The sequence below is a fragment of the Vulpes lagopus genome, chromosome 14 (assembly GCF_018345385.1).
Source record: "Vulpes lagopus strain Blue_001 chromosome 14, ASM1834538v1, whole genome shotgun sequence".
NCBI lineage: Eukaryota > Metazoa > Chordata > Mammalia > Carnivora > Canidae > Vulpes > Vulpes lagopus.
The window spans coordinates 14,677,628-14,700,373 of record NC_054837.1 but is presented as its reverse complement, the minus strand read 5'-3'; the positions used below and the strand labels follow the sequence as shown (position 1 = coordinate 14,700,373).

At 41.5% G+C, this 22,746-nt stretch overlaps 2 protein-coding genes across 8 annotated transcripts in view; one reads left to right on the top strand and one right to left on the bottom strand.

Annotated features, from left to right (window-relative positions):
* CHEK2 (checkpoint kinase 2) overlaps positions 1-6,228 on the bottom strand; it is a 50,361-nt gene extending 44,133 nt beyond the window's left edge. For 2 of the 4 annotated variants that reach the window (XM_041728794.1, XM_041728796.1), the window contains exons 1-2: positions 6,085-6,222; positions 3,334-3,661 (exon numbers count right to left, since the gene is read on the bottom strand). In XM_041728794.1, the coding sequence (XP_041584728.1) occupies positions 3,334-3,655 (322 nt within the window). In that variant the 5' untranslated portion in view covers positions 3,656-3,661; positions 6,085-6,222. Of the gene's footprint in view, positions 1-3,333; positions 3,662-6,084 lie in introns of all 4 variants that reach the window. The other 2 variants (XM_041728795.1, XM_041728797.1) reach the window with 2 other exon arrangements.
* Positions 6,229-6,366: 138 nt separating this feature from the next.
* HSCB (HscB mitochondrial iron-sulfur cluster cochaperone) lies at positions 6,367-22,523 on the top strand. Of its 4 annotated transcripts, XM_041728799.1 has the most exons (6): positions 6,367-6,679; positions 8,279-8,375; positions 8,726-8,815; positions 9,400-9,544; positions 12,848-12,895; positions 22,386-22,523. In XM_041728799.1, exons 1-6 carry the CDS (start codon positions 6,444-6,446, stop codon positions 22,475-22,477), a joined length of 708 nt encoding a protein of 235 aa, XP_041584733.1. In that variant the 5' UTR covers positions 6,367-6,443; the 3' UTR covers positions 22,478-22,523. The 4 variants fall into 4 exon arrangements, with proteins under 4 accessions (XP_041584733.1, XP_041584734.1, XP_041584735.1 ...); XM_041728800.1 differs by lacking the exon at positions 12,848-12,895; XM_041728801.1 differs by lacking the exons at positions 12,848-12,895; positions 22,386-22,523 and having other exon boundaries at positions 6,369-6,679; positions 8,726-8,820; positions 9,400-9,536.
* Positions 22,524-22,746: the final 223 nt, after the last annotated feature.

Genomic DNA, 22,746 nt, shown 5'->3' with positions numbered 1-22,746 from the left:
CAAAGAATAGTGGTTACCAGGCACTGAAGAGTGGGGGAAAAAGGGGAGATGTTCGTTATAGGGTGCAAACTTCCCAGTACAAGATTATAAATTCTGGGGATCTAACGTACAATGTACTGATTATAGTTCATAATACTATACCACATACTTGAAACTTGCTAAGAGCATAGATCTTAAATGTTCTCGCCACAAAAAAGAAATAGTAATTAGGCATGTAATGGGAATGTTAGTTAACACTGTGGTAGTAATCATTTTGCAATATGTAACTATCAAATTAATACACTATACATCTTAAATTTACACAATGTTATACGTTGATTATATATAAATAAAGCTTAGAGGTGTGAGGGCAGGGAGAGGACAGTTACCAGAAGAAAATTTTTGTAGATTATTAGTGATAGTTGCACACATTTTGTAAATGTACTTAATGCCACTAAGCTTAACGGTTTGCTTAATGGTTACAGTGGCAAAACTTTTTGTTACATATATTTTCCCACAATAAAAATAAGTAAATATGGGGAGTCTGGCTGACTCAGTCAGTAGAGCATACAACTCTTGATCTCAGGGTCACAAGTTCAAGCCCCACAAAGGGAACACAGCTTACTTAAAAAAATAATAAGGAAAAAAAATAAAAATAATAATAATAAGGAGCACCTGGCTGGCTTAGTCAGAAAAGAGTGAAACTCTTGATCTTGGGGTTCTGAGTTTGAGCCCCACATGGGGTACAGAAATTACTTAAATAAATAAAATTTTAAATAATAATAAGTAAATATTTTTTAAATACTTAGGAATTTTTTTAAGATTTTATTTTAAATAATCTCTACATAAAATGTGGTGTTCAAACCCATAACACCAAGATCTAGAGTCACATGCTATACCAATGGAGCCAGCCAAATGCCCCAAAAATACTTTTTTTTTAAGATTTTATTTATTTATTCATGAAAAACACAGAAAGGCAGAGACATAGGCAGAGGGAGAAGCAGGGACATCAGGTTCCTGTGGGGAGCCTGATACAGGACTCAATCCCAGGACCCCAGGATCACAACCTGATCTAAAAGCAGACACTCAACCACTGACCAAGAATACATTTTTTTTAAATGCAAGACTTACATACAAAAACTACAAAACATCATTGAAAGAAATTAATGAATACTTAAAAAATTGGAAAGACATCCCATGTTCATGGACTGGTAGATTTAGTAAAATTAAGATGTCAGTACTCAGGGGCACCTGGGTGGCTCGGTTGGGTGTCCGACCCCTGGTCCTAAAATTCATATGGAAATGTAAAGGACCCAGAATAGTCAAAACAATTTTGAAAAAGAACAGGGAGGCCTGGGTGGCTCAACAGTTGAGCATCTGCCTTCGGCTCAGGGTACAATCCTGGGGTCAAGGGATCAAATCCCACATCAGGCTCCCCATGGGGAGCCTGCTTCTCCCTCTGCCTATGCCTCTGTGTCTCTCTCATGAATGGATGAATAAAATCGGAAGGAAGGAAGGAAGGAAGGAAGGAAGGAAGGAAGGAAGGAAGGAAGGAAAGAAAGAAAGAAAGAAAGAAAGAAAGAAAGAAAGAAAGAAAGAGGAAAAAAAAGAAAAAGAAAAAGAAAAAAAAGAAAAGAAAAGAAAAGAAAAGAAAAGAAAAGAAAAGAAAAGAAAAGAAAAGAAAAGAAAAGAAAAGAAAAGAAAACAAATCAGGACTCACATTCTGGATTTCAAAACTTACTGCAAAGTTACAGCAATTAAGATTTTGTGGTACTTGCACAAAAAGATAGACACATAGACCAAAAGAATGGAATTGAAAAGTCCAGAAATAAACCCTCACATTTATGTTCAAATGATTTTTGGCAAGGGTGCCAAGACCATTCAACAGAGAGAGAACGGTCTCTTCAAGAAAGTACTCAGAAAACTGGGATATTCACATGCAAAAGAATGAATTTGGACTTCTATTTCATACCATATACAAAGTGCAACTCAAAGCAGATCAATATAAGGACTAAATCTATAAAACATTTAGAAAAAAACGGATGTGAATCAATAATTAATAATAATAATAGCTCCTACTTATTTTTTTTTAATTTTTATTTACTTATTCATGAGAGACACAGAGAGAGAGAGGCAGAGACACACAGAGAGAGAGAGGCAGAGACACAGGCAGAGGGAGAAGCAGGCTCCATGCAGGGAGCCTGATGTGGGACTTGATCCCAGGACTCCAGGACCACGCCCTGGGCCGAAGGCAGGCGCTAAACCACTGAGCCATCCAGGGATCCCCTAGCTCCTACTTAATGATCATCATCCACTTTATGCTGTTCACTCTATCAGGATTTTCAGATATATGTAATCTCACTCATGAAAGTCCAAGGTGCCTGGGTGGCTCAGATGGTTAAGCATCTGCCTTTAGCTCAGGTCATGATCCCAGGGGCCTGGGATGAAGCCTCGCATCAGGCTCCATGCTCAATGGGGAGCCTGCTTCTCCCTCTCCTTCTGTCCCTCCCCCTTCACTTGTGTTCTCTGTCTCTCACTTATGCACTCTAATAAATAAATAAAATCTTTTTAAAAAAAAGGGATGCAGCCCACTTTACCCTTTCTCAGCATATCTCTGTTTCCCATTCACCATTTAGAAGCCCTAAGCCTATCTTAAAACTATGGCTTAAATGAGTAAAAAACAGCTTCAAATACTTACTTCTAAATTTAAAGTCGTACCTATGAATATTCCTATATTATTTCTCCACTTTTTACAGTTTCTTATTCAGGTCATCAAAGTTGAACATGAAATAAAGAGTGAATGATAAGGTACAAATAATACATTAGTCATTCATTTTTTATATCAAAATGCCATTTCAAACATACCTATAACAAAGCCTTACTATTGGAATCAGGAAGTGTCATAGAGGATGAATGTATTTAAATTGCAAGGCTGGCTATTTTGAAATAATAACAGTCAACAAATAGCCTTCTCTACTTTGAAACTGTAAAATGGATGTTCTGAAGCTGCCACAGCAGGGATTAAGTAGTGAAGTTTCCATGATTAGTTTGTAACTGTCTGCAAGTTTGCATGAGTCAGCACTTTTCTAGGGAAAGGATCTACTGCTCTCTTCAGATGCTCCAACGGACAGAACATTAACAGATGTCCAATTAACATTTATTGAAAGAATAAATGAAGGGAGATCCACACAGGGAAGAGTCAGTAAACAACCCAAAACTGCTTCCTTCGTTCCATTTTCCAACACCTTTACACTCTGGAATCATTCCTGAAGTGTCTTGAGCTTTCTGCTACAACTATCTGTAACTGTGTTTGTGAACAATTAAAATATTATACAATATATCAAACAGTCTTACCAAGATTGGGGAATCCATCCTGAAGGGCCCATAATCGAGCCCAAGGGGCAGGGACAGGCTCTTCAGGTTCCTGGTCCTCAGGAATAGAACAGAGTTCCTGGGTGGACACTGTGTCTAAGGAGCTCAGGGTCCCCGAGCTGGAGTGAGACGACTGGCTAGATGTGGGTGCTGTGCTGGTGGAGCTGGATGTGCCCTGAGAGTGTGAGGAAGAGCCGTGTGTCTGGGAGGAGATGCCTTGAGACTGTGAGAAAGTGCCTTGGGACTGCGAACAAGCACCACTGCCATGGGACTGCTGACACTCCACATCCGTCTCCCGAGACATCACGACCTCAAAAATAAGTGTTCAATAATAAGGTAAGTTTCAAGGAACAAGACTTGATGTTCAAAAGTAAAGAATGGGCAGGGGTGCCTGGATGAGTCAGTTGGTTAAGCATCAACTCCTGATTTCAGCTCAAGTCATAATCTCAGGGTCATGAGATGAGCCCTGCAGCATGCGGGCTCTGGGCATGGAGCCTGCTTGGGATTCTCTCTCTCCCTCTCCCTCTGCCCCTCCACTCCCCCACCCCCATGCAAGGGCTACCTATCTCTCTCTCTCTCAAAAAAAAAAAAAAAAAAAAAAAAAAGTGAAGAATGGGCATATTTACATCAGGAAAAAAAATTCAGAGCAAGCATGTTCTGCAAAAGTTAAAATTCTAAGTCTAGATTGATCTATAGTTCTTCTGAGATGAGCTTTTTATTATATCACTTTCACTGGATCATTTTTCTGTTATGACAGCCACAAATCACAGGGAAAAGAAAGAAATTATTTGAAGTTTATAAATAAGTTTTTTTTTTTTTTTTTTTTTTTTTTTTTTTTTTTTTATGATAGTCACAGAGAGAGAGAGAGAGGGGCAGAGACACAGGCTGAGGAAGAAGCAGGCTCCATGCACCGGGAGCCTGATGTGGGATTCGATCCCGGGTCTCCAGGATCGCGCCCTGGGCCAAAGGCAGGCGCCAAACCGTTGCGCCACCCAGGGATCCCTATAAATAAGTTTTAAAAAATGAACTAAATTAGGGGTGGAAGGAAGACTCATAACAACTTATATTCATCTAATTTTTAAAAACTAGAATTGAAACCTAAAAGATATTTGTTAATACAATCAACACTAAAATTTCATGTTTTGGAACAAGAAAGAAGGGGGAGGGCCATGTGGCTTGGGGGTAGAAGATAGCAAAGAGAAACTATAATTCACTGCACCTTGCCAGGGGTGACCATTTACATAAAATGTCAGATACCCCTCCTCCCCCAAGCCTGCCCCAGGATGATGAAGACCACATCCTGTTTGTTCACTCTAGATTCCCTGACTCCTAACTAAAGGCAAGCCTATTAATGAAGCACATCACAAAGAAGACTACTCTAAACAACTCCACCTAGCCCTTTGTGATGCTGAGTAACCATAAGGGCACACCTTTTCAGCATCCTAAATGGCCTTCCAGCCCTTAGGATTCTGTAGAATCCTACAGAAAAAAATTTGAGTCACAGGAGACCTTGACAGGTTCCCACCCTCACTTTAGAATTAATTTGATGGACTGTTAAATTCTGATAACAGAAACTACAGTAAAGTCAAACTGTCGATCCTTAACTTTAAATTTCTAATCTGATTTTTATAAAGGGGGGGGTGCATTGTCTCTTCTCTCCAGATACCCATACTCAGGCTATTCCTCCAAGGAGAACATAGTAGACATTACTCACATTGACTGCATTTATACAGCTTTCTAGATACAAAGATCCTGATGACTTTTTCTTAAACCACCCCAGGAAGGTGATGCCAGAGCTGAGTGTGCCACTCCAGGACCTCGTGCTTTAATACTACTTCCTCAGTCAAGCCTGCAATCTTTCACAGCTTTTTGAGCAAAACTTCTCTGCCCTGAGAACTGGCAAAAGACTGTCAAGAAGTGGCTATTATCCTCGCTTACCTTAATGGTCCAGCAAACGAAAACCACACTAGCCTCAGCGATGAGGAGAAAGTATATAGAAAGATTAGAGACAAGTCTGGAGTCAGATGCCTGACTCAAAGCTCTGCATGATCTTCAGGTAGATCACAACTTCACTAGGTAGAGAGATCTTGAGGATTAAATGAGATGATATAGGAATGTTCTTCCTCCAGTACTGCTCGATAGTTGGGAGAATATAATTCCAGTCCCAAAGAATAGGACAGCCGGAAAGGGGTTGATAAGTGCAACACATTTTTTTTTTTCCGAATAGAGAAACTGAGTCCCAGGGTGGACTGGTGCCCTCCTACCCTTTCCTATCCCACACACTCACTTATGGACACTCGCAGGGCATCCTCCTACAGAAGTCAGTGTGTCCCAGTTCCTGCAGCGCCCAGCTGCTAAGATTGAGTTCTCAATAGTTTTTTTTCGAAATTGAATCTGAAATATGGTAATAATTGCTACCATTTATATAACTCTTTACAAAGCAACGACTAGCTAGATCAAAATCAGCTACCTTCTGATTTTGAAGAACACAACTTCGTCCTTTCTCATCCTGCACGTCTGGGCTAGTTTCAGCTTGTAAGTAACAGGGGAAGTGAACTTCACTTCGAAGTTCATCTACAAAGGAAGACAGTCGCCCACACATTCCTCTCCTCACCCTAACCGAGCTCAAAAAACGCACAAAGTGGAAACTCGGGAGATTCAGCGTGGATTAAGACCCTGGGGACGGGACTCGAACCCCCCAACACCCAGCAGAAGTTCCCCACTACGACTCACCGCGTGAGCCCACCTAGAGCCAAACACTCACAGCAGCTGCATCCAAGCAGAGTGGCGCTAACCAAGCACATACAAACTCCACCCTCAGCCAATCAAAACACCCCGCCTTCGCCGCCGGACCAATGAAGAGCAGCGGATGTGGCCGTCCACACGTAGCCTCAATGCTTGCTGGGAGTTGTAGTTTAAAATGAGGAGCGGGACACTCCGAGTCCAGGTTCCCCTCCTCCCGCCCCCACCGGGTGATCCCGCCCCGTCAGCTCCCCCAGCCAATCAGCAGCAGTAGTCTGCTCAGCCGCTCTCCATCTCTCTCTGCCGGTTCCCCCCCCACAGGTGCCCGCGGCGACCTAGGCCGCGGCCAGATGTGGGGCGGGAGGACCGGCGCCTTGCTCCGGGTGTGCGGGCTGTGGCCGGCAGGGGCCCTCGGAAGGAGACCGCGGAGCTGCGATGCTGCGTCTCTGGCGGGAAGCGGTTCCTCCCAGTGTTGGAACTGCGGCGGCCCCGGGGGCCCCACGCGGGGGGACGGGTTCTTCTGCCCACAGTGCCGCGCGCTGCAGCCGCCTGACCCCACTCGAGACTACTTCAGCCTCATGGACTGGTACGGGAGGCGGTTTCGGGAAACGCGCGAACGAGAGAGGCGTGGGGCTGGCCTGCGAGGGGCCAGGGCCGAGAGTGCCGGGGAGGAGAGGGCGGGACCGGTTAGCCTGGTGGGCGGAGCCGTAGAAAAGGGGGGTGGGGCCCGGGAGCGCCGAGGGTGGGATTGCGGCCCGTGCCAGAGGAAATTGAGGGGTGGGACTGAGCTTGGGGCCTCTGGAATGGAGACCCGAATGGCGGGAGAGGAGGGGGGGAGGCTTCGGTGGAGGGAGACCGGGGGGGGGGGGGGGGGTGCCTGACTAAGCGACCTGGAGGGGCTGGAGAAAGACTTGAGCGACAGGGCCAGAATGGTTAAAGTTGGGTTGAGACGTCTAAGAAAGGGGTACTAAGGTGTTATCGAGAGAAGGGAGTAGGGGGGCACCCGGGTGGCTCAGCGGTTGAGCATCTGCCTTTGGCTCAGGGCGTGATCCTGGGGTCCTGGGATCGAGTCCTACATCGGGCTCCCTGCAGGGAGCCTGCATCTCCCTCTGACTGTGTGTCTGCCCCTCTGTGTGTATGTGTGTGTGTGTGTCTCATGAACAAATAAATAAAACCTTTAAAAAATAATAATAAGGGAGTAAAGGAGCCTCCAGGATTGTGGACAGGCGGAGATGGGAGAGGAGTGCGCCTGGGGAGGACTTCGAAGCTCCCAGCCAGCCGCTTTCCCCCATTCATGTTTTCCATCTGGTTGTTATTGAGTTACTTCCTTTTATAATAAATCTAGTAAGAAAAACAAACAAAATAGGGTGTGAAAGCATCCGAAAACTTAATATTGTCGGCTGAGTCTAAGGGAGAAGTGAGACCCAGAGGGAGAGAGGCTGAGAAGTGGCTGTTTTTCCTGTTACCCTCTGAAGGTCGAGGAGCTTGGAGAGGTGATGAAGTTTGAGCAGACCTAAGCTGTTAGGCCAGGGCAGGCTCCAGGAATGTAAAATGAAAGACAAAGAAGAAAGGACCTGGGCCTTGGAAAGATAGGGTGGGATTCAGGAATGGCCCTTCACCTTAACTCTGGTATCTGCCCCTACCAGTCACTGCACACTACAGTGACACTATGCTTTAAGTTCTGCAAGCATACCAAATTCATTCACACCTCAGGGCCTTTGCACATATTCCCTCTGCCTCTAGATGACTTTTTCCTCTTTATTTCTCATCATCATTCAGGTCTCAGCTCAAATGTCATCTGTTTGTCCTCCCCATCTACCACTTTCTCTGACCCTATTCTCTTTTCCCTCACAGCACTTTTTTTAAAAAAATTTTTTTTTAATTTTTATTTATTTATGATAGTCACAGAGAGAGAGAGAGAGAGAGGCAGAGACATAGGCAGAGGGAGAAGCAGGCTCCATGCACCGGGAGCCTGATGTGGGATTCAATCCCGGGTCTCCAGGATCGCGCCCTGGGCCAAAGGCAAGCGCCAAACCACTGCGCCACCCAGGGATCCCTTTCACAGCACTTTTTGAAGTTATCTCTCTTTACATGTATTTTCCCCGGTGAGAATAGGAACCAGGCCCATAGTATACAAATCTGTAAGTATTTGTTGCATGGATTTTATCTCCCAATTTCCTTACAGTAACCGTGCCTTCAGAGTTGACACAGCAAAGCTCCAGACTCGGTACCAGCAACTACAGCGTCTTGTCCACCCTGATTTCTTCAGCCAGAGATCCCAGGTAGCCTGTTGGCCACCCCTTAATCATACCCAAACACTAGTGTACACAAGGTGGGTGGCAGTGGCCTTGTGGTGATGTGATTATCAGAGACAGAGCTAACAACCAGCTCCACCCTGGGGCAGCCTGACCCCAGTTAGCCACGCCCTAAACCTGCCTTGCACTCACAGCTTTTACCTGACTTCCCAGAAGAATCAAAACCCATCAGTTGAAAATAAAGACAGCTCATCCCACACCAGTTCTACTTGGGAGACTTCCTTAGTTGTCTGCCTGTCAGTATTTTATGAAACAGTATGTGAATTTAATATGGCCGATTTAGATGGTAATGAGATTATCTTCATCTCTACTAACAGACTGAAAAGGACTTCTCAGAGAAGCATTCAACCTTGGTGAATGATGCCTATAAGACCCTTCTGGCTCCCCTGAGCAGGGGACTATATCTTGTAAGGTGATTTCCCAACCCTTCTGTGTGTGACTCCATGGTATCCATTGTGCTGTGGGACAGCTGCTCCCCTTTATTCAGCAGAAGAGTGCTTGAGACCTGATCTAGTTTAGGGACCCAAAGATAATTAGCCTCAATAATACTACATGTGAATAGTTTTCTCTGAGTATTTGTAAATCTTACTTGCCAACTGCATTTTTTTTTTTTTACCATTTTTTATAAATTCCAAAGATTGTATAGCGGTAGCATTTAGGGAAGAGTAATTTTGGGGTTTTTAAGGAGGGAGGAAAGAGTTTAGCTCCTTAGAGTTTTAGGATTTTATAGAGCCTTTACAAATATCTAGTTGAGTCTCCCAAGTGGAGGATCAGCCCCCCAGGATCACACAGTTTCAGGTAGCAGAGAGGAATTCCATCTCAGCACTCTCTCAGTCTAACTTTCCCATACCCTTTGTTCACTCTTTCACTATATTTTGAAAGTTTTGTGAGGTTTTTTTATGAATGATATTCTGTTCTGTGAGTAGGATTTATGACTCTGGCCACAATCTTTTCAACCAATCTTACTTTTCTCTGCTTTATATCCCAATAGCTAAAGCTCCATGGAGTAGAGATTCCTGAAGGGACAGATTATAAAATGGACAGGCAGTTCCTCATGGAAATAATGGAAATCAATGAAAAACTTGCAGAAGCTCAAAGTGAAGCTGCCATGAAAGAGATTGAATCTATTGTCAGAGGTAAAAGATAAAATACCACTGAATGCATTTTATTGCTGTTACAAGTACATGTTCAAGGTTGGGTGAAAAATTAATACAAAGACTACATATTGGTCATCATAATGATTCAGGGAGTATTTTTTTTTCTTGATTCTACTGAAACGAATTTTATCTGGAGGTTAGACTCACAACACCCCTTTCTGGAAGGCAGCCTTAAACCAAGAACATAATATTTTGCAGATTGCAATCTTCCTTCCTACCCATGACATCATTTAGATGTTATTATTGTCTCTGATAAGAATAAATAGGCCATAGAAGCTCATGAAAATGCCCAAGGTCATATTGCAGAGCAAAGATGGAAAAACTGACTTCTGATTACATATTGCCTTGCTTTCCACTTTATTTAATACTGTATCAGTCAGAGTTATCTAGAGAAAGAGAACCAATAGTATATATGTATATATGGAGATAGAGAAATCTGTTTTAAGGAAGTGGCTCATAGAATTGTGAGGCCTAACAACTCCAAAATATGTAGGGTAGACCAGCAGGCTGGAAAGTCAAGCAGGACTTCTATGCCCACATTATCAAAGCTAATCTTGACCTAAAGTCAACTGGTTGTAAATGTCAATCACATATACAAAATACCTTCATGGCAATATCTAGGCTAGTGTTTGACCAAACAACAGGCACCATAGCCCAACCAACGTGACACATAAAATTAACCATGCCATGTAGAAAAAGTTCCAAGTTCTCTCTCCAATTGTATGTACGTATGTACTTTCACAAATATTTGTGGCATGCCTACTGTGTATCAAGCATTGCGTAAGACACAGTAAACAAGAAAGACATGGCCCATGTCTTCATGGAGTTTATATAGTTCAACTCAATGTGTCCAAAATGGAATTCATGAGCCTCTCCCATCCCTCCTAAAAAAATAACCTATTCCTCTGCCAATGTTCTCTAAATGCACAAGTCCAAAACACTGTGGAGGCATTCTTAATAATTTATCCTCCCTTACCCCATAAACAGTCCTCCCCAAATCTTGAAACGCTGACCTTCTAAATGTGTCCCAAATCTGTTTCCACTGCCAGCACCCTGTTCCCAGCTGCCATTCTTTCTTACCTGGACAGCTGCAATAGCTCCAGACTGATCTAGCTGTGCCTTCAATCTAATACATTCCTACACTATTTAATCAATTCCTACACTATAAATCTAATCTAACATATTCCTACACTATCACTTATGTGATGTTTTGAAACCTAAATCTAATCATATTACCATCGCTCTTGCTTTAAAACTTTAAGTGGTTTCCCACTACTCTTGGGTTAAAGACCAAAGTCATTAGTATGGCTTACAAGGCCCTATATGATCTGACCTCTGCTTCTTCCCATTTGCCCCTCCACTGTCCCACACAAGCTATTTTTAGTTCTTCATCTGTACCAAGAACCTTTCTACCGCAGGGCCTTTACACATGCTGTTCTTCTGCTTAAAACCCTCTTCTCTTCCTCTTCCAGATCTGGGAGCAATCATCACTTCCTCAGAGAATCCTCAGAGAACCTCTTTATCTGTACCTTTTGGCAGTGTGTAGCTCTCCCTTATAGGACTAATCACAGTTATAACCTTTACTGTTCTCCATGAGATTATTGACCAATATCAGCCACCCTCCTTCCTTAGACTGGAAGTTCTGCAGAGGCAGTAATTGCGTCTGCTTTTTGGTCCCACTCATATTCTCAGCCCATAGAATAGGACATGGTGTATAACAGGGGCTCAATAAATATTAATTGAGTGAATAAGTAATGAACAAAGAAGCTAAAATCAGTAAAGTGGGAGTGGGAGTCTATCAGCTAGGTATGTATCAACAGCCTTAGGGCTAGTTGGTGTTGGAAGAAGACCTCAGGGCTTACAGTCAGAAACTCCATCTGCACAGCTTTGGAAGGCAGAGGAATATGATGCTCTGCTGTAAGGGGGTTATGGGTACGGGGTCAGCACTGCCTTTACATGTGACCTTGAGCAAGTGACTTCACCTCCTCTAAGCTTCAGTTTCCTCATCTGTCAAATAGATTTAACATTAGTACTGCGTGTTGCAAGGACTACATTAAATAAGGCAAAACAAATAACACAGTGCTTAATCCATAGCAGGTGCTCAGTCACCGGCAGGGGTTATCCTAGCCCTATAGTGAATGTCTGGTTTTGAACAGGTCACTGAGCTTCATTTAGATTAATTTCTAAGTTTCCTCCCCAAAGTAAGCAAATATTCAAGGGCATAGAGCTAGTTAGATCTGGGGCGGAATTTTAGAGCCTCTAGACTCCTAGTCCAGTGCTTTTTGTTAACACGTTGCTAGTTTCCCACCACTCTCCAGGAGTCTAGAGACTTGGGGTCTGCTCCCAACTCCTCCACTCAACCAACCATATGACTAGGGCCATCTCCCAATACTTGCAACTGTCTACAATGGGGATATAACGTATTTGAAAGTGCTTTGAAAGCAGGCACCATATAAGTGATTGATACCCTTTATATGTGGAAAACACATGGTAAAATTCTTCATTTCCTAATGAGGAAACAGCAGAAACATGAGGTAGCTGCTCCCTTTACCTTATCTGGCATTCTCTCTTATGGTACAATATGATCTAAATGTTCCATTTTCCTGGGAGGCTGTATAATTTGCAGATGGTTGCTTGAAACACTTTAATGCCCTGCCCATTTTTCTCCTACCTGAAATCTAGAAGATTTCAGACTGCTTGGTGGAGACAAAGCATTTCCTTGTCCTTTTTTTTTTTTATGATTTGTAAGCCATCTTACAAGCCTTAGTCTTTGTCCCTCAGACCTTTCAGAGGTAGAAAAACAGAATGTGAGTAGGGTCAGCTGCACTAAACAGGAGTTGCCAGGGTGCCTGGGTGGCTCAGTCGGTTGAGTGGCTGACTCTTGGTTTTAGCTCAGGTCACGATCTCAGGGTTGTGGGATTGAGCCTCCAGTTGGACTCTGTGCTCAGTGGGGAGTCTGCTGAGATTCTCTATCTCTCCCTCCTCCCTCTCTCTTTCCGTCCCTCTGCCCCTCCCTCGCATGCACATGTGCATTCTCTCCCTCCCTCCCCTCCTCATAAAAATAAATAAATCTTAAAACACAGGACCTGCAAAAAAAAAAAAAAAAAAAAAAAAAAAAACCACAGGACCTGCCATCATGGGACATGTGGACACAAGGCTTATGAGTCTTATCCTGGAATCTAAGTTCCATGTTATGTTGTGTTGAAACCAGCTACACAGTGTTATCTTTACATCGTTAGTCTATATAAATAGAAAAATTAAGATAGTAATTTTCTCTTTCAGCTAAACAGAAAGAAATGACTGACTATGTGAGCAGAGCTTTTGAACAAGGTACTTTCTTCATTCCTTGACTTTCTTAAATATGGAAAGAAACTGTAAGCACTGAGGTATAGCTATCTATTCAGTTAAGACCTATTATATACCCATCCTATGATAGGTACATGGGGAGCTCTAAAATATAGACAAGTCGACATTTATCCCTTTGAGGATTTACAGCCTTGCGGGAGAAATAAACTGTATGCCCCAAACAGTAATGTGCCAGCAAAAGAGTATATGAAAGTCCTTCTATTCTCCTTTTAGCAAGTAGGAGAAGTTAAGGTAAGGAATGTAGGCTGATCCTGAGGGCAAGGCTGCACAGTCGACATTTGGCAAAGCCTACCCCTTCTGCAAAGCCCAGGAGAAGCCCATGGCAGAGTTGTGCCCAAATTACAAAAATGGAATATTCATCCTCGTCCCCATTGCTCCTGGCTTTCAGGGCCAAGAGATTGAGTCTATTTCTGGCTATTTTGAAGTAAGACCAGTTTTTCTTTCCATCCCAGACTTGTGCCACCCCTTAAATGAGAGAATAATGGCCCTTTGGCTGAGGGATCATTTGATTGCAGGAAGCAGAAAGGCCACTCAAGCTAGCCCAGATAAAAAAGAAGTTTATTATAAGAAATTAGGACTATATCCCCAAATCCAAAGAGGAAGTCGCTGTGATGATTATAGTATACAGGTGCTCTTCTGGGGCAAAGCCTAGGAACCAGAAACCATTCTGGAACCAAAGCTGTGGTCCTAGACTCAATGCCTCTGGCAGTTTCATTCCAACTTCTCACTATAAACCAGTTCGACCCACTTCCTCATTAGTTTACAGTGCTCCAAAGCAGTCACCCCCACTGGATGACTCCTTAGTTCTCCTAGGTCTATTACCTTATGAGAACAAAGACTTTGACCATCTGACTATAGTCCCCTAGACACAACTCTAGATTCCTGAGAGGGGCTATTTGATTGGCCCAGGTTGAGCCAGATGTCCACTCTAGTCCCATCAGCTAATGCTGAGAGGATAGGCTTACAAAGTGTGCCATCTAGTTTGCAGGACTGTAGAAGTCCATCCTGAGACACAGGCAGAGTGAGGGTCTCTAAAAAGATGTCAGGCAAATACAGATTAGCAGCCTGATATTTCTGCCTGAAATCCATGAACCCAACCCACTGGCTATTCAGGTGTTCCAGCAGGGCTCACTCCCATCTCCTTTTGTACTTTTATAGATTTTGTAGATTTTTTTAAAAATTTTTTTGTAGATTTTAAGAATATATTTAGGTACAATTTAAGGAATGAAAATAGAAGAAATACCCACCCAACTTAAATAGAACATGCAAAGAAGATATACAAATAAGCACATGGAAAAATGTGCAACATCACTGATCATTAGGCAAATGAAATTCAAAACCACAACAACATACGGCCTCATACCCATTAGGATACTAGTATTAGAAAATCCAGAAAAATTGGGACACCTGGGTGGCTCAGCTGTTGAGCGTCTGCCTTTAGCTTAGGGCATGATCCTGAAGTCATGGGATCGAGTCCCACATCAGGCTCCCTGCGTGAAATCTGCTTCTCCCTCTGTCTATGTCTCTGCCTCTCTCTGTCTCTCAAGAATAAATAAATAAAATCTTTAAAAAGAAAAAAAGAAAACCCAGAAAAATAACAGGTTGGCAAGGGTCTGGGGAACTTAAAATTTTTGCTCACTGTTGGCAGGGCTGTAAAATACTTCAGCCACTACAGAAAATATTATGATATTTCCTCAAGAAATTATAAAGTTTTTTTTTAATTTTTATTTATTTATGATAGTCACAGAGAGAGAGAGAGAGAGGCAGAGACATAGGCAGAGAGAGAAGCAGGCTCCATGCACCGGGAGCCCGATGTGGGACTCGATCCCGGGTCTCCAGGATCGCGCCCTGGGCCAAAGGCAGGCGCCAAACCACTGTGCCACCCAGGGATCCCTTCCTCAAGAAATTAAAAATAGGGTCACCATACGATAGAAGCAGTTTCACTTCTAAGGATATACGTGAAGAATTGACAGCAGGGACTCAGAGAGATACTTGCACATTGTCAAAAATAAAGCCAGATACTAAACTGGTAAGGATAGATTTTAATTAGTAATAACTATTGAAATAGGGAACAGTCCAGGGTGAACTGAACTCCCAATCTGTACAGAGGTACCTGGGCGTTTTAAAAGAGAATGAGGGGGATGGGGGTGGCTGAGTGGTTCAGCCAGTTGAACATCTGCCTTCAGCTCAGGTCATGATCGCAGGGTCCCAGGACCAGACCCTCATGGGGCTCCCTGCTCCAAGAGGAGCCTACTTCTCCCTCTCCTGCCTGCCACTCCCCCTGCATGTGCTCTCTCTCTTCCTCTGTCAAATGAACAAATAAAATCTTTTTTAAATAAAACAATAAAGAGAGAATGAGGGAATAGGGTGGTAGATGAGCATGGTCTCAGTAGTCTGGGAAATGACAAAAAAAAAAGGAAAGTGGTGGGGGTTGGTCCATGTGAAACCCATCTGGGTTTGTTAACTAGGGCTTATCAAAAGTTAGGCTCCTACCTTCCCCCAGATACTGAGAGACAAGGGCCCTACCTTCTGGTGTTGGCTACAAAAAAACAGTAAGAAAAAGATAGGAAGAAGAGACATTTTTCTTTCCCCTGAACAATGTAGGTCCGTTTCTCATTTGATTGCCCTTTGTTTATTAAGGACTGGCTGAACCATCTGTTGAGACTTGGTAAAAGAGGATATTTGCTGGATGACTTGAGCAATCAGGCATTTAATGAGGAGCATCTCTATGGAAACAAAGAGAAAACAAAGGCTAATGGTGGGAGCAGACTATAAACCCAGTTTCTGAGTCCAGAGGGTGGGCAGTCACTTGAGAAGACACTGAACTCAAGCATCTTTACACAGTGGTATGAGGACAGCAGTGGCAATCTGATAGATTTCTCGTTTTATAGTTTGAATGTTGGTAATGACGGCGTAGACTTCCATGTCACAGCCATAGCTGCCCCATGAGCAGAGCATGGAAGGCAAAGGAGTTGTGGTGGACCTTCTGGGTAGCCCACGTGGCAGCAAGTCCAGGCACAAAAGTCGCCCACTCGTAACTTGTAGTGATGAGTTCTTTGATATTTATATCAAGTCGTCTGGTCTTATCATACAGGGCATTTTCAGATACCAGAGGGAAGGGTGACCACAATAAAACCTGATTCCCAGAAAGGATCAGGTTTTAGTTCTCACTGATGGCAAGTCAGGAGGGAAGGAGAAAAATAGGAAACAGCATTTTGGGGAGTAGTAGCCGGATATTGAAGGAAACTAGGAGAATTAAAAATTTGCTAAGAGCTAAAAAGAAAAAGAATTTGCTAAGGGCTGACAAAATGTGTAAGATGGCAGGATCCAGTTCAGTTTACAGGAAGATAAAATCTCAGGACTAGATTCTGGTGTATAGACTTTTCCACTGTCATAAAATTTCTATATACAGTCACCCCCCTTTGTAATCAAAGGTTATCAAGGTAGGAATAGTTTTGTTTACAAAATAATTTTAGTTGCATTAAAGTTGGCCTAATTGTTTACATAAATGCATTGAGAATGGTAGTCAGCCATACAAACCCTTGTTAAGTTTTCTTTATGGAAGGTTTTTTTTTTTTTAAGATTTTATTTATTTTTTCATGAGAGACACAAAGAGAGAGAGGCAAAGACACAGGCAGAGGGAGAAGCAGACTCCATCCATGCAGGGAGCCGGATGTGGGACTCGATCCTGGGACTCCAGGATCATGCCCTGGGCCAAAGGCAGGCTCCAAACCACTAAGCCACCCAGGGATCCCCTTATGGAAGTTTTTATAAAGAATCTCAGATTGGACTTTAAAAGGCCCTCAATGAGGGGCGCCTGGGTGGCTCAGTCAGTTAAACACCTCACTCTTGATCTCAGCTCAGGTCTTGATCCCAGGGTCATGAGTTCAAGCCCTGCATAGAGCATGAAGCCCAATTAAAAAAAAAAAAAGCTTCTCAATGCTAGGAAGTCAAACCAAGAATTTGCCATCAGATATGACCTGCACTACCTATAGATTTGGACCTCTTCTCAAGGTGCCCCAAAACACCCTAAATATCTTGGGCCTGCAAGGGAATGATGTTCTTTAATCACCTGTAAGGATGGGAAGTCTATAAGCCAGGTGGCAACCCGGTTTTTTCCAAGAGGGCTTTGTAAGTTTTGGCACCATAAAGTTGACCTAACTTCCTTAAAATTGTCTGTTCTGTCTGATTTTATGCATCATTTTGGTCATATAACCAATATTTTAACTTATGTCTTATCGATTTTTGCTAAGCATATGCAAATAGCTATATTGCCTTGAAAATAAGAACATTTGGGGTGCCTGGGTGGCTCAGTCGGTTAAGCATCTACCTTAACCTCAGGTCATGATCCCAGGGTCCTGGGATCCAAGTGGGGCTCCCTGCTCAACTGGGAGCCTGCTTCTCCCTCTCCCCACTGCTGTATGTGCTCTCTCTCCCTCTCTCTCTAATAAGTAAGTAAATAAAATCTTTTTTAAAAAAAGAATATTCAATAATAGTTTCAGAGTTTTTTGGAGAATCAGGCAGGGAGAAAAGATAAATGTTTCCATTTTGTTTACAAAAGTAAAACTTATTTCTTAAGTTCCACATATTAGTGAAATTATATGGTATTTATCTTTCTCTGACTGACTTATTTCACTTAGCATTATACTCTCTAGCTCCACCCACATCATTGCAATTGGCAATATTTCATTCTTTTTTACAGTAAATATTCCAGTGTATATGTATATATAGAGAGGATCACAACCCAAGCCGAAGGCAGATGAGAAGATATATATATCTTCTCTATCTATTCATCAGTGGGTGGACATTTGGACTGTTTCCATAATTTGCTATTGTAGATAATGCTGCTGTAAACATTGGGGTGCATGTATCCCTTCAAATTATTTTTGTATTCTTTGGGCAAATACCTAGTAGTGCAATTCCTAGATTATAAGGTAGTTCTATTTTTAACTTTTTGAGGAACCTCCATATGTTTTCCAGAGTGGCTGTACCAGTTTGCGTTTAAGAAACAAAACAAACATGGGGCATCTGGGTGTCTCAGTTGGTTAAGCGTCTCACTTTGGCATAGGTCATGATATTAGGATCCTGGAATCGAGCTCCTCCCTCCCTCCACCCCATCAGACTCCCTGCTGAGTGGGGACTCTGCTTCTTCCTCTTCTTCTATCCCTCCCCCTGTTCATGCTCTCTCTCTCTCTCCAATAAATAAAATCTAAAAAATAAAAAATAAAATAAAAAAAGCAAGGGCACCTGGGTGCTGCAGTTGGTTAAGCCTCTAACTCTTGGTTTCATCCCACATCATGATCTCAGTGTCGTGAGATAAGAGTCCCCTTGGGCTCCATACTCAGCCTGGACTTTGCTTGGGATTCTCTCTCCCTCTCCTTCCGCCCCTCTCACTTGTGCTCTCTCTCAGTCTCTCTCTTAAATAAATACATAAATCTTAAAAAAGGGGGGGGGGGATAAAGAAACAAAACAATCATGGGGGGTAGGCAAACCAAGAAACAGACTTTTAACAATAGAGAACAAACTGATGGTTAACCAGCCAGGAGGTAAGTAGGGGGATGGGTTAAACAGGTGATGGGGATTTAAGGAGTGCATTGTGATGAGCATCAGGTGTTGTATGGAAGTGTTGAATCACTAAATCATACACCTGAAACTAATATTACACTGTTAACTGGAATTTCAATTAAAATAAATATATACAGGGGTTCCCTGGGTGGCACAGCGGTTTGGCGCCTGCCTTTGGCCCAGGGCGCGATCCTGGAGACCCGGGATCGAATCCCACGTCGGGCTCCCGGTGCATGGAGCCTGCTTCTCCCTCTGTCTGTGTCTCTGCCTCTCTCTCTCACTGTGTGCCTATCATAAATAAAGAAAAAAATAATAATAATAAAATAAATATATACATACTTTTTTTTTTTTTTTTTTTAAGTAAAACTTACTAGATTGTTGTGGCATGAACCCACTGGCTTTTTCATTCAAATTTTGGAAATCGTAACTTAGTTTATTGTTTTGATCTCAAGGTTATTTAAGCAATGCCCTCAGAAGCCTGTACCTGGTACGGTCCTTTTTCATGGGTCTCTAAGACAGTCCCTTTTTTTTAAGCACACATATTCTGGCATGTAGCTGGTTGCAGGAGCTTTTAGGAAAGCATCAGAGTAGAACAACAACTATCTGTGGATAGCAAAAGACATAAAATAACCACAATTAAAGATCTGATGAGGGACACCTGAGTGGCTCAGTGGCTGAATGTCTGCCTTTGGCTCAGGTCGTGATCCCGGGGGTCCCACATTGGGCTCCCTACATGGAGCCTGCTTCTCCCTCTGCCTGTGTCTCTGCCTCTCTCTGTGTTTCTCATGAATAAATAAATAAAACCTTTTTAAAAAAATAAAGATCTGATGAAAGTTATAAAAATAATTCAGTTGTCAAGGAAATTTGGTTGTTTCTGTGACAGAATATTTTAACATAATAACTAGACTAATAACATTATACCAGGCCATATTATAGTGAAGGCATTGATAAATTTCTAGGAATTTTATAAAATTTCTGAAATAATAACCTTTTACCCATACAAATATAACCTAGGGAAGATTAAATATCTCTTCTTTGACAGTGCTTCCCATGCAATGTAATCAAATAAACCTAATTAGTTTAACAGCTCTCTTTTAAGAAAGTAAGAGAACAAATCCTATGAGGTTTTCTAGAGATCCTCTCAGAAAATTCAAAGTTATTTTGAAGTTAGGAAGTCTTTATTTAGAATTTGATTTTGGGAAGTTGTCCAAAATGTCAAATGCTTTAAGTATTTATTTAAATAGGATCATAGGTCATTGTGAAACAATAACTCAGTTATCCATTTAACCAATGTGGTGATAAAAAACTTCAAAGGCAAATACAGGAGGTAATGTGAAAAATGAAGAACCTTAGTTCTGAATAGTGAGAAGTCTTTATTCTCTTAAGTAATGAAAGATATGATAAAGACAACATGAAGCGCAGGAAATTATTTTGATAAGACATAGAATATATATGTCTAGGCAGATTACTCAAAAGGTAAAGAAAAATCTTTTACAGTCTTTTATTAAGACCAGATCAATAATCAAAAAAAACTTTGTCATTTTAACACAGAAAACCAAACTCTGGTTTTGTCAGTATACTATTGAGATCAAAGTTCATTTCAAGGGGCACCAGGGTGGCTCAGTGGTTGAGTGTCTGTCATCAGCTCTGGTTGTAATCCTGGGATCAAGTTCCATGTCAGGTGCCCTGCAGGGAGCCTGCTTTTCCCTCTGCCTATATTTCTGCCTCTCTCTGTGTCTCTCTCAATAAATAAATGGAATCTTTAAAAAAAAAAAAAAAAAGTTCATTTCAAGAGGCACCTGGCTGGCTCAGTCAGTGGAATGTATGACTCTTGATCCCAGGATTGTGAGATCATTGGGTATAGAGATTACTTAAAAAATAATAATATTAAAATATTTTTTAAAAATTAAAAAAATAGGGATGCCTGGATGCTTCTGGCTTCAGCTCAGGACCTGATCCCAGAGTTCTGGGATTGAGTCTCCATCAGGCTCCCTTCAGGGAGCATCCCTTCTCCCTCTGTCTGTGTCTCTGCCTCTCTCTCTGTATCTCTCGTGAATATATAAAATCTTTAAAAAATAAAAAAAAAAATTTAAAAATTGAAATTAAAAAATAATCTTAGCCAGCTTTGACCTCACATAAAATTCCTTTCCACAAACCTACCACTCTCAATATCTATTCATGTTTGGTTCTATTCTTTCCCTCTTTCACATTTTACTTTAGGACAAAATACTCTTTTTTTTTTTTTTATCTTAACAGAAACATACTCTTCATTCTTTTTTTTTGTTTAAAATCTTATTTATTTGAGAGAGAGAGACAGAAATAGTGACAGTACAAGCAAGGAGAGAGAGAAACAGGCTCCCAACTGAGCAGAGAGCCTGACACAAGGCTTGATCCCAGAACCACAGGATCACGACCCAAGCCAAAGGCAAATGACCAACCAACTGAGCCACCTAACTTGTAGTCTTATTTTTTTATGTATTGATTATAAATTTTGACCATTAGTAACCTTTATTTTACAGAGAAAACTAGGAAGTAGACAATTGAAAACTATAATGCACCAGTATTCTGTAGTAGATAAGCAGATTTTATGAGTTTACCATCTACATAAGCTATAGAGGTATATGCTTCCTACAATACAAGTTTAAGGTGGCAAGAATATGTTTATTAAGAGACCCAAGATCCTTGATCTCTTGGACCATATAAAAATAAACAGCTAAAAGTGTATCAACTTAAACTTTTGCTTAATAGTGAATATTTCAACACTTTATCTTATTTAGAGATTATTTATATATTTAATGACTATCTATTATTTAACTTAGCTTACCATGACTCTAAGGTTTCAAGTTGCCAAAAATACTTTGGAAATTATTTTTAGGCAGCATATTATAAAACATAATTATTGTCATTATAAATAAAGCTTGTCAAAAAAATTTTTAAAAATAAAAAAAAGCTTGTCAGGATGATTTGAGTAATATCAAATAATAATAATAAATAATCTTAAACATCTAATACGTATAATATTAGGTTATTAGACTAGTAAGTCCAAGGACAATTAAAATGTATGTTTGCATTACAATTTAATGTTAACAACTCTGAAAACATACCTACTTTATTAAACCAACAAACCAAACTAGTCTTATTTACCGAAGATTTATACAAGTACGTGATAATGAAAAATATTTGAGTTGGTTCCTATATTTCTGGAAGTTTTAGGAAGACTTAATTTATGTGAGAACTTATTTCTCTCTAAGACAATCCGGATACAACTTTTTGAAAGGATTTAATACCATTGGGAGATAGGGAAATATATATACAAATCAGACATACATCCATAAATGTACAGGCAGACACAAATACAGATTTCACAGCTTTCTTTTCTTTTCTTTTCTTTTTTTTAAGATTTTATTTATTTATCCATGAGAGGCACAGAGAGAGAGGCAGAGACACAGGCAGAGAGAGAAGTAGCCTCCATGCAGGGAGCCCAATGTGGGACTTGATCCCAGGCCTCCAGGATCACGCCCCGGGCCGAAGGCAGGCACTAAACCACTTAGCCATCCAGGGATCCCCAGATTTCAGTTTTCATTTTAAAACTTTATCTGTGGGACACCTGGATGGCTCAGCAGTTGAGCACCTGCCTTTGTCTCAGGGCATGATCACAGGGTTCTGGTATCCAGTCCTACATCGGGGTCCCTGCGGGGAGCCTGCTTCTCTCTCTGCCTGTGTCTCTGCCTCTCTCTGTGTCTCATAAATAAATAAATAAAATGTCTTAAAAATAATAAAATAAAAAATAAAACTTTATCTGTAAATCAGACTGGCTATGTTGGTCAATAGAGTTAGTTTTATTCTTGCTGGGAAGGAAGCCTCACCTTAATGTCTCTGTTTATTTCAGATGATTTGGAAAAAGCCAAGGAAATGTTAACAAAGATGAGATACTTTTCAAATGTAGAAGAAAAAATCAAGTTAAAGAAGATTCCCCTCTAATGATTACTAGTTTAAAAGTTTCAAAAATAAAGTTATTGTCTATTTCTTTTCTGGCTTCTGCTAATTGAGATTAGAGACGCTTTCACCGCTTCTACCATCCGAGAAGCATTAATGGATGGCGAAGTTTATCATGCCAGAGGAAACACAGTGTAGCCAGAGCTTGGGTGGTCAGTTCTTTGTGTGATACTTGATACAACATGCTCCCCATCCTGGCCGGTTAAAGGAAGTGGGGATGGGCCCAACCTGAGGCCCTGGAGAAGGCATTGTCA

What these genes read in the sequence shown, in the direction of transcription:
- HSCB (XM_041728799.1), top strand. Translation starts at nt 6,444, where the DNA reads ATGTGGGGCGGGAGGACCGGCGCCTTGCTCCGGGTGTGCGGGCTGTGG. An exon ending in TGAGCAGGGGACTATATCTT is followed by an intron (nt 8,816 to 9,399) that starts GTAAGGTGATTT and finishes ATATCCCAATAG; the next exon opens with CTAAAGCTCCATGGAGTAGA. An exon ending in GAGCAGAGCTTTTGAACAAG is followed by an intron (nt 12,896 to 22,385) that starts GTACTTTCTTCA and finishes TGTTTATTTCAG; the next exon opens with ATGATTTGGAAAAAGCCAAG.